The following is a 12,046-nucleotide window of genomic DNA, read 5'->3' on the forward strand; positions in this document are numbered from 1 at the left end:
CCGAGGAAGAAACCCAGGGTGGCCGACTTCTTCTTGGCTGGGGTTTCGCTGTTCATTTCTTCGTGCCAGAAGCCTTGCATAGTCTCGGGAAGTTCAGTGACGCCTCTTTAAATATCCGGAGTAATCCTCATTTCATAGTTTCCTATTAAGATCCTGGAAAGGAAAGTAGAATACAACCGCGAATTGATTAAAAAGCTTCCCCTTCTTCTCTAGTCAAACGCAGGAGATCACACGCAACGGCTCGATGAATCGTGACAGAATACCTGCATCTTACACCAAATAACATCGCCCCCTGGGATACTTCTAAGGAAATGATAAGGGGAATTAAAGAGCTTGGTGAAGATAACCTAAAAACCCACCATTTTACATGTACTACAGTAACAGAAAAGAAGCCCAGGATGCACCAGGACACAAAAATAGCCTTTTATGTTTGCGTTTAGAGGGGATAAGCCGAGAGGAAGCGACGGTATCTGAGCCAGGCTTCGTCTCTGTAGCTGTGATTGGCACACGGACAAATCCTCGATTCTCTGCCTCCCTACTGCCTGTCCCCGGGGGCCTGTAGGTGGGCACGTGTTGTCAAAACGTTGTGTCACGGCTCACACGGCTTCGCGGCTCGCTCACCTTCCCTCTGCCTCCTTCACCTCCTCTACTTCCTGCTCTACAATCTCACTTTTAAACCCTTCAAATCTTTGTTTAACTTGCCAAAGCCTAGTCCTCCCCGCTAGACCTCAATGAACATTTAGATGACATACTCTCTATAGGCCTGTAACAAACGCTTAATTAATTCAAATCTTTTTAAATCGCTCTTTCTCTGCAACTCATCTTACAGCGGCGGATGCAAGAAAGAGAATCTGTTGGATGGGGTGTGTTTGTGAGGGAGGGAAGTGTTCAGCGTGACGCAGAGACATCTTATGCAGAGCAGTATTTAAAAAAAAATGGATTACAGAATTAAAGATAATTAGAGAAAAAAAATAAAGAAAGTGAAACCGCAGCAAAGAGGCAGAGAGAGAGAGAGAGAGAGAGAGACACCATGCGACACAGAAAGAAGATGGTGAGCCAATTATTTGTATACCCGACTTGCCTGGTAAGCTTCCACATCTTACATTCTTTGACCTGAACGACATCCGGGGCTGGTTTCTCAGACGTCCCCTTTCATTTTCTCTCTGCAATTCTTTTCACACACACTCGAGTCCTCCCTCAGTTCGCCGGTGGCGTGGAAAAGCCTTCAGCTTCCACGGTCAGACCGACGCACGGGCTGCACCTCCACGACCCCAACCCTCAAGATTCAGAGAGAGACGGGGAGCTCAAGGCTCCACAGATATTAATACTGCATCGACTTTCAAAGACTGAATCGAAGCCTTTGATTCCATCATCATGCCGAGGCTTAAGGATGATGTCTCCACTGGCAGGCGATCGGTGTTTGGTGAGATCTTTTGGAACGAGGCAAAAAGATATAGGAGTAAAAATGGGGGGGAATAGCTGAAGAAACACCGCAGCAGTTGTTTTACTACTTAAAGAAGATCACTTCTTCTTGGACAGTCGCCCATCTGAAGGGATGGGGTTAGATCCTGGAGAAGGGTTTTGCACCATCAAAAACACCCCCGAGCTCTTTTTCCTGCAGCTCGTCTGTCCTCCTCTCAACCCGTTACCCCGGCGCCCTCCTCCCTGCACGCTGCCCTCGTCTCCCGCAGAAATGAGGATTCTTATTGTTGTGGGAGGTGAAGATGAGAAACACGAGCGAAAGATTGTGGACGCATATTTTGTTTGTAATAATTGAGAGAAAACTTGGGGGGGGGGGGGGGGGGGGGGCCTGATCCGCTAACCCCCCCCCATCTCTCGCCCACATCATGATGCAACTGTCATCCGACCGGCCCGAGTGGGAGCGCGTCAAACAAAAAAAATGTAATGTAATAATTACGCCAGTCTCCCGGAAAGAGCAGAGTGGTGTAATGAGGTTACAAACTTCTGCAGAAATCCAGGGCCTTCTTCAAAGTGGGGAGATAAGGAGTCCACCAGCGGGGCCTGATGAAGGCTAAAACGTCTGAAACGCACCGCTGCCGTATTTCTCGAGGGGGGTCGGCCACACTTGATTTGCCTCCACTTTGAAGTGCATTTCTCTCACGCCTCTAATGGCGGAGGAGCCCAGCCTGACCTCGCTTTCTCCACACGGCGCCTTCAATTTTCACCTTTGTCACACGGCTTGTGGTGTAGAATCCTGGCCTCTCAGAACCACCCAAGAAAAAAAAAAGAAAAAAAACCTCTTTGCCGCAGTCATGTAAGCGCGCGTATAGAAAGCGCGGCGCTCTGCGGCCCGTCAGGCAAAGTCCCGACGCCACGCATCAGCAACGAGACGGCCCAGACAGGTGGAGGTGAGGCGAGGTGAACGCGGAGCGCTCGCGTCCCAAGAAGCCCCTTGAAGCATGGGTGTGTGGGGGGGGGCCACCTGGCCAATTAGCCATTGGGTGTTTTTTGTTTTTTTTTCAAGCTGCGGAATCAAATCTATTATGGATGAGACGTGCCTTGGGGGGAAGCCTCGGTCGGCACGGCGACGCGGTGATGCCGCGCGGCGCCGACAGGAGCTTGCAATGGGACGCGTGAGCGTGGATCGGTTGTGGCGGCCCAGCTTCGGCGAGAATGAGAAGGTGGGAAAGGTGGTTCGAGGCTTTTCATTTAAAAAATAAACTGTGGGAACGGGCTCCTCTCTCTGTGTCTTTTCATTACTCGAAATAGAAGTCTAAGCGGTCAGTTCCTTCGGTCGAGTCCTGCGATACCCGGTGAAAACATTGGAGGTAATTAAGCTCAGCCTGTTGTACGAAATCAAAGAATTACGCCCCCGTCTCAGAAGCGGTGCGTCGCGGCCCTCGATGAACTCCTGGAGAGCGGAGCCCGAGGAGACCAGCTGACGCTCACCTTGAGCTCACACACACACACACACAGTTCATACCCCGTGGCGTATGTGCACACACACAGCACTGCTGATCTCATCATGCACCCGGCTATCTGTCACCATCACTTTAGTTTCCTAATGCTTATATAGCCACCTTTAAAACACCTCACATTGTCTATGCAACAACGAGCACGGGTTATTAGGTACCTCCTTCTCGAAACACATTCCTTCATAATGCAGGAGAATATAACGGAGAATGGTGAGTCCACACTCCGGGATAATGTTTCTCATTAAATGAGCACAGCATAAGCCAGGTGTCACTTGGAACGACATCACCTGAAGGGACGAGTAAAGGGTTCAGAAGTGGAGCCTTAAAGTATCCATAACGTCCTCTGCTGCGGCCCGAGCTGACTCCCTTTCATGAATGAGATGTCTTTTTTTCCAAAATGATTTATTGAGGCAGAGACGTTGTGTCTGGACATCCAGTGTGGCGAGCGCGGATCTCTTTGACTCCCAGGACAAACCGTCCATGGGTCCAGTACGGCGTGGACGGTGGCGCTGGGGCTGACCGGAGCTCTGGGCGCGGGCGACTCGTGGGAACGCGATCCCGTCCTCTTGGGGAAAGCCTGCCGCCTCCGAGCCGGCCTGAATTATTCATCGGGTTACACGCAGAACCGCCAGGGTCGTCACGGCAACCGCAGCCCAGCTGCCCACACCACTAACCGCAAACCCACACACACACACACGATTTCACTGCTGGTGTTGAGTTCACGGTGTAAAATGTGCATCTTCAAGAGACTCAGCAACGACACCATCATCTGCACCTCATGACCCCCCCGAGCAATGGGATGGTTGCTTCATATACAGCCTCGTGGCCCTCACACACAGACACACACCCTCCAAAAATACTTATTGCACGCCATGTTCACGGTCTCCATGGCCCCACTAGGACAAAATGTCACAAAAATGTCACCCTAATATGTCACGGCCCGATCGCACATACTGATCACAGCGGGGCATTTTCCCAGGCCGCGTCTCGGATTGTGACATGTGACACGAGCGGATGTCCTATCAGCAGAAAGGTCAACTTATGCTAATTGGGGGGGGGGGGGATTTAAAACGCTCTACAGTGAGATTATGTCACCGCACACGGGAACACATTGCAACAGTTGACACGAGTTTGCATCATTGTGAACCGTAAAGAAATACACTCAGAGAACACCGCTCCCCCCCCCGAGCGTTTCTGTCATCGGGTTAATTGACAGCCTTGCATGTGACGCCCCAGTGGCACCATCCAATGTAGCAGTTGTCAGTCACATTCAAAATCCACCAGCTCAGTAAGCTGTGACCAAAGATACATGTCAGCGAGAGGAAACACTGTGTCGACATGCGGGGGGGAAGAAAAATATCAACAACACACATAACAACACACAACAAGTGGTAAAATATCCCCAGTGTGTGTGTGTGTGTGTGTGTGAGAGTGAGTGAGTGTCATTTTGAATAATTTAGGTCAGTGCAGGTGTTTTCTGACTCAGACACCCCAGTGGCTCCGAAATGTGCTCCCTCACCAAAAGCCAAATGACGTCAGGAATGCAGCGTGTATCTGTGTGTGTGTGTGTGTGTCTGTGTTTTAGAAAGGGGGGGGGGGGGGGGGTTTGCTACCCACGATCCATACGATTGCTCAGTGAAGAGCGAAGCCACAAGTATAAATACACTGATAAATAGCTCGGCATGCACCCAGACACAGAAGGTAAGCACTTCCATACAAAGCAGAGGGGAAGTGGGAGGGAGAGCTGGCTGCCAAGGAGCCGCAGCCACAGTTCAACATCTATTTTGTTATCGAGTAAGAACGGAGACCCTAAAGCCAGTGACTGCTTATTCACACAAATAGTAAAGGAGACAGTTGTGATTGTTTCGATACTGCTTTGAGATGAATTCATATTTAAGCGGAAAATGTAATCCCTCAGCTGTTTTCTTTGCTCTGGTCATCAATAGTAGTGTGAGGGCCATGAAGGCACCGCACACACACACATCAGTTAACACACACATTCAAATTCACACCAGTTGCCCTCCATTATTGAGATGCCGCTCAGAGGCCGAGCTCGCCGACTAGTAACACGAGCTGCGCCCCCTCCGCCCCCCCATTGAGACAACAGCACTAAGCAGCTTGCTTTGGACCCGACTGGGTATTAGCTGGGTGACGTGGTCTAAAACAGCAGCATAGTATGACCGAGGATGGTTTATTAACGGCGGTACGCAGGATATCAGGATGCGATGCGTGTCACATGCTGTAAACGTCACCCCCACATCAAACCACTTCATCCAACGTTGTTGTGATCAATGAAATCGTATCACTTCACAATTCCACCCGAAGGAGACGTACAATAAAAGTAGACGACATGCAGACTCTTTAGACTTTGGCATCTTTTATTGTTTGTAATAATATCTTTCTGTGTTCAAATGAAATAACTGAATCATTTCGCATCACAACCAATCTCCACAAGGCCATCCATCACGTCCACCACATTTGACGGCAATCCGATAGTAGATGCTTTCGCCGAAAATGCATTTAACATTTAACCGACAGTTGGCGGAGTTACGCCAAGGTGGTTTTTATGAATTCATCCATCCGCCTGAGAGGGGATTGTTGACGGAGGGAGGGCGCCGGAGCCCCTCTGCGCCCCCCCTTTGTTGTAGTGAGTGTGTGGGGGGGGGGGGGGTGGGGGGGTGGGCTGTGTGTTTGCTCTTATGCAAGACTGAGTGAAATATCCTCCTCACTGTGAAAAAAAAAAAAAAAGATTAAAAATCCATTATCTCGCGCTTAATTACTCGGTTATGTAAAAGCGAGTGACAAAAACACCCCTAAGAAAGCTCGACTGCCTGCAAAGCCCACCTAATGTGCGTGGCCTTGGAGGGGGGGGGGGGGATCTCTGGCGTGCCATATAAAATCCATACGGTGACGTACTGTATAAAACTAACAAGGAGATGGGGGGAAATTGGCTGTGCAAGTTTTTTTTTGTGACATTGTCTGGTTTTCAGAGAAAATGACTTCTTAGATAAACAAAAGATGAGGGGCTTTCAGGGAGGGGTGGGGAAGTGGGGGCGGGGTTGGAGGGGGCAGTATTGGCAGATGTGTAGAGTTGGACTGAAATGAGAGGCTACAAGTTGGTATTAATTAAAGTTTTATCACCCGGTGACAGGCTGTTCTTCCTGTAAAATGTAATCCAGAGCAAAGAAGGGAGCAAATTGGCAATTCAGTAAACTCAGCCGTGAAGTCAAATCCGAGAAGTCAGCAATAAAGACGTCTTCCAAAAAGTTTTCTAAAAAAGGCCGCCGACCGACCGGCAATTACAGGAAGGGCTTAGGGGACCTCCCACCTCGGACCCAGCGGTAAATGCTCCCTCCTCGGCGTCCATCACTTCCCATCACCTATGGTGAGCGTACACACAGAGCCCCCCCCCCCCGCGCGCTGTGAAGCCAATTTGACATAATGGCCAAAAGCTCCCGGTCCATCAGGGGAACTCCCATGGAGATCCATCAGAAAGGAATACAGGATTTTACCAGTACAAACACCAACACATTGGGCCCCCAAAGCTGTAAGATGCTTCCCTGCTTAGCTTGTTGAGGAGCGAAGGAACTACTGGACCATCCTTTACGAAAGGACAACACATCCTTCCTTCCCACAATTCCTGGCCGCGGCAATTTTTAAATAACGGCGTATCCTTCGGCCGTTTGTGAGAACTAATGATCATCATGTAAGTGACCAATCGCACGACTCGTTTATATTGCCCCCCTGTAATAAAGTAAGGCTTTACACCTGGTTGTATGTCTGCATGACTCGGCACTGTAACGACACATGGACGAAGCCACTGATGTGATTCCATGAACACTGCTTTTGTCTTTTCAGAACTCCTCATCAATGCCCCTAACCAGCTTTCCGTGACCCCGTGACCCTTTCCACAGAGGATAAGGAATAGTGGTTAGGAAAAGACGTTAGGAGGTCTTTTTTTTTACAATTTGAATATTTTAGGCCTTGACTTGGCATCCCTTCAGCTTCCTCTTTGTGTCGGCTTTTTGGATCCTAATGTCCTTCATGTCTAGCCCCCCCTGCAGCACATTTTCATCTCCACCCACGTCCTACTGGACATCGAGTTACTTTTGCCCAGCACCGTCTCACTCAACACGGGTTTGACGACTCTCCCTTTTGAGGGTTTGATGCTAAATGTTTAGCTTCAAGGGCACCTCCACATGTTAATTATAGTTTATGCAAGGAGTTCTCTCCTCTCTGGGACATCCCAGACAACAAAAGTGGGGCCAATCATTAGATAACTATTGCGTTATAACAGGAGGCTGCCATTGACATGAATTCAGAACTCATCCCACAATAGTTTTACTTTAACGCATCAAGATTAGATTTTCCCCCGTTATTCTTACATGAACTGCCACAGATATAGAAAAGAAAAATTCAGACTCCATTCAGATGCGAGTATGACTAAGAAAGGCCAAGATGTCGGGGGCAGGAGGACGGGAACAACATGCAAGCCGAGGCGCAAGGACGTAGGAGACGGGATTGTGGAGAGTTCAGGACATGAAATAAATTATAAAACATGAAAACAACACCACCACGTTGCGTCTTCCAACAAAGAACGAGGCTGGGTGTTATTGGAAAGCATGGGTTTTGACATCCGTTTGGCCCGGAGACAAAAGCTATTTTGGATTTTCTCAGGGACAATGGTCCACAAAACTTAAGCCCATAATCAGATTTAACAAGCGGAGTACAGAAAAAAAAAGAAGCTTTTTAACATCCCTCCAACTTTTCTCCCCCAGGGTCACAATGTTAACACTTCATTATAGGCCCACGGATCCGACATGGGCTAAACGAAAGTGATTTGCTCTGGAAACACAAGGGGATGTAAAGTAGACCCAAGTGCCCTTCATAAAAAAAATAATAGAAAAAATACGTCCCTTCAAACCACAGGAAGGAGAGCTTGTGTTAGAACTGCTGGGTCCAGAAAAGGAGAAAAAGACACAAAAGACACATTGACAGCCTCCTCAAGGCTGGTTGAGTGTTAAAGTTTATTGGCGTAACACTTGTGGCCTGGAGGCTTTCAACAATCCATTAAGTCGGGATACGAGATGAGAAATGAAAGCGGCCCTTTGAAAAGGAGACCGGTTCAAATCTCCTCGAGGTGCCCGCATTGTTGCCGGTGAACTCATGAGATCTCTTTCTGCACAACTCGAGCCTCGGGAGCATGTGCTGCTTTTGGAAATGGTGAATGCTGTGAAGTGGAGGTTCTTGTGCGCGGTCTTCAAAGTGAAAGCACCGGCACATGAACCCACCGTGTGAGTATTTGCCCACCTCGGACTTGTGTGGCGAGATCTTTGGAGTCATTGACTTCCATTATATGGAGACTGTATTAGTACTAATAGTAACAGTATTAGAGTGGATTCATTTTTGAACTAATCGTGCAGCCTTTGCTCTCTAATGGGGACACATTTGCGTAATCATATTACCATGAGATCAAACTCATTCTGGTTGTGTGACACTGCTTCTCAGCTCCCACTTTTGAGGAGGACGAACAAGCCCAGATGTGGAAAAACAAATGAGACACAAAAAAAACCCCCACATGATTCAAAAAGTGTAGAACAGGACGGGATGGAGCTCCGACCCAGCGCACAAAGACCCCGTTGTTGGAGTGTCCATCCCGGCCAAAAAGTGGGCAACAATGTGGCCGGAAGGAAGCTACAATAACGCAGAAAAGGAAAGCGCTACCCCCCCCCCCCCCCAGGTGAGCGGGCACGCGGGCCCGGGTCTTACCTCCACACTAAACGGCTGCTCCTCGCCGTTCACCGCGCATAAAATCCACAGCAACAACTGCAGGCACAGCGTCCCCATACAGCAGCTGCTCACACATCTCCTGCTGCGGACAGCCGGGGAAAACATACTGATTCCCCGCGGTGGTCGCTTCTCGTGTCCGGTCACTTGTATTTACAGGTACAAAAAAAACAAACAAAAACCAAAAAAAAGGGGGGGGGGGGGACGGCGCGAATAAATCCTACACGGTTAGCAGCGACATTGCTGATGTGTCGCTGTTGGTTTTCTTGCGGCGCCGAGAGGAGAGGAGAGGAGAGGAGACGAGAGGAGAAGGAGAGGAGGGAAGAGGAGAAGGAGAGGAGAGGAGGGAAGAGGAGAAAAGAAGAGAGGACAGACGAGGAGAACCGGAGAGGAGAGGAGAAGGAGAAGGAAACGGGGAGAAGCGTCGGATTCGTCGAACACTTCGCTTCGCTGCTTTTTATTTTCGCAGCGGCTCCGGCGGGAGGTGTCCCCCCCCCCACCCCCCGGGAAAAGTCTCGCTTGTCAACGGCTGTCCCGGTGTTGCGGTCCCCGGGTCGGTCCTCCGGTGCACCGGCCGTTGTTCCAAGCGGACGCGTCCAGCCCGTTTTCCGCACCGCGCGGCATAGCTGCCCGTTTTCAGTCGCGTTTTCCCACCGAGTGCGCATGCGCGCAAGGCTACCAGCGCCCCCAACCTACTCCCCAGCCAAATTCTCTTATAGAAAATACATAAATAAAAGAACACAGTGCTCACTGCCGACGGCTGAAGTTTGGAAATGTCTTTCACAGGCTTAAGTGTCACTGTTTTATCTGTCAGTACAATACTTGTACAATACTTAGAGAATACAGAAGATTCCACATGGTTTTACTTGTCTATCTTCAGGCTACACGGGTTAAGGGTTTCAGCAAAATACTGAACCTGACTTTATTTGGGTGTATTTATGAATGCAATATTGAGGAAACTGCGATATGAAAAGACATCCATGTATTAATTAAGAGAAAATAACCATTTGTTTCTATAAATTCCCTCAAAGCACCGTCGGCCACATAGGATTAAATAATCCTCTATAAACTGTTAAATGATAGATTGGTGCTTTTGCCTTTTCATCCGATAGTTTTGATAAATTTATTTTCTTTTAATATTTAGAAATGTTATATGGTACATTTGTATCCATCAATACAAATCTGCATGTTGTATCAGTGTGCTTCATTGTGTGTGTGTGTGTGTGCGCGCGCGTGTTTACTGTATTCATTAAAATAAATGCATCAAGCCCACTAGAGGGCGATGATGGGCTCAGTGCGTCAGAGCAGTGATCTGCTGTGTAACCCAGAAGTCCTTTCTGTGTCTCAGCTTTGTTTCCACTTAAGTGATGATGGTGTTGTTGCCATCAAATGTCTTAAAAAGATGTTGTGCAAGTGCTGTGGTCTTGTGAAAAAACTATCCTTTGACTTACGGCTCTCTAACAATCTCTGGGTCTAATGAAAAAGGCCTTTTCTTCTAATCTCCCCGGATAATATAGAAGGGTCAAGTCTAATGAGCCGGATCAATGATTTTCCACTTAGACTAACACCTGGGGATGAGGAACAAGTCAGTGTGTGTACGTGTCGGGTTTCAATTTGAGCACACACACACACACACACACACACACACACACACATCACCGTCCTGTGAGAAACCCCCAACAATCATACTAAATGGAAACCTATTTAAAGTTTAGAAAGTTGTCTCCAACGTGATGTTGGAGATGTCTTTACGAACTTTAAAAATACAGTTTGACCTCTTTCTGAGTCTTTGGTTGCTAAGAGTCGTAATAAATCTACAAATGACACAGATTACACATGCGAATAACATGAATATCCAGATAGAGAAGCACTGTTTGATACACAGTTCATCACGGTTTGGATGGAGGATAAAAGGCGAGTTCTGAGGTCTGCTGACGCGCACACAGCCAATAGTGACAACTGTGTGCAACAAAAAGCAGACCACAGACTAGCGTCTCGAGTTGTTGAGACTCATGGGAGACGGAGGGACAGATGATTTACCTCTTAGGTCATGAGCTCAAATCACAGTACAATGTACAAAAGAACATTTTGCCACATTTACCAACCAATTTCAACCAATAACAGAGTGGTGCAGGGATGGTGGATTGAATAGGTCAAGTTTCACAATGGATCTCTTGACCAAAAGTCAGATTTTTTTATTTGATACATTTTTGAATTATTGCAAAACCTTTATAAATGAACACCAGAGTAATTCATAGCATAGAAAGAAAAATATTTCTTTTTCTTGAAAAATCATAAACATCACATCATAATACATTCTCCATCCAAAAATCATTTGGCTCGGTCAGTTATTGAGTGAAAGCACGTCAAAATGTCCACTACAGCTTCAATGCACAGCCTATTAAATAACAGCTATGAACGCATAGCAACAGCATGAGCCGACTCGCCCTAAAAACAGGTGTTTCCTCTACACACCAGTTTCTCAACGCAACTTTCCACCACCTTATTAAAATCCAGGGTTCCGACCAGATCGCTATAGATTCTGTTGAAAGTATGTTACGTTTCGTTGGAAATTAGTCATTTCCATTAGAGCAGTTTATGCCACAAAGACCACTTAAACTCTCAGTCTTTCTTATTCGTTTGCTTTATCCACTCCCATGATGCCGCAGGGAAACCGGTCTATTAGCACTGAGCTACAGAGTAAGCCGTTTCCACCGAGTGGACCCATTTTCTCTATGACCCGAAAGCTTCTGTGTTCTCCTTTAACATGAGCAGAGATGATGGGTAATTAGCATCGCGTTTGCATCCGTTTCTGAAACAACTGGACGGTGCAAGGCTGAAAGGAGGAAGCAGTATGGTGAGGCGTTTTGTCTTTTGCATGTCTTGTCTTTTCATTTCAGCCCACTTAAAAGATTACAACAATTTGGCCAGGAAGTTTGACTTCCTTGCTTTCTTCTCCTTGTGCTCATTTAAAGTTTGTTGGCTGGTTAAATCATCCTCTTCTCACCCTCTCTCCCCTCCTCTCAACGATTTCCTCTCTCACTTGTATGATGCTGAATACCCTTTCTCAAAAGGTTCTGGCCCTTTCCAACTGTCCCCTCCCACCAGCGTAGAGCTTTGCCAGGATCCTCAAAGCCTGCCTTTCCAAACACGACTCTGTCTCATAACGGCTGCATCTGCTCCCAGTCGGACCTCCTGGATCTCCTGGCAGCATGAATCCAAATCCTCCCCGCCTGTCTCCCCCTTTCCACGGAGCGGAGGAATCGAATAAATAGTGTGAAGGGCACTAACGCGCCGGGTTTCCCCCACGAGATTGAATTATT

The 12,046-nt window shown here is 47.9% G+C and overlaps 1 protein-coding gene across 3 annotated transcripts in view; it reads right to left on the minus strand.

The window, feature by feature from the left end:
• LOC119198716 (matrix metalloproteinase-16-like) overlaps nucleotides 1-9,384 on the minus strand; it is a 45,876-nt gene extending 36,492 nt beyond the window's left edge. For all 3 annotated transcript variants that reach the window (XM_037456169.2, XM_037456168.2, XM_037456167.2), the window contains exon 1: nucleotides 8,706-9,384. In XM_037456169.2, the coding sequence (XP_037312066.2) occupies nucleotides 8,706-8,831 (126 nt within the window). In that variant the 5' untranslated portion in view covers nucleotides 8,832-9,384. The remainder of the gene's footprint in view (nucleotides 1-8,705) is intronic.
• Nucleotides 9,385-12,046: the final 2,662 nt, after the last annotated feature.

Source organism: Pungitius pungitius, chromosome 19 (genome assembly GCF_949316345.1).
Source record: "Pungitius pungitius chromosome 19, fPunPun2.1, whole genome shotgun sequence".
Classification (NCBI taxonomy): domain Eukaryota; kingdom Metazoa; phylum Chordata; class Actinopteri; order Perciformes; family Gasterosteidae; genus Pungitius; species Pungitius pungitius.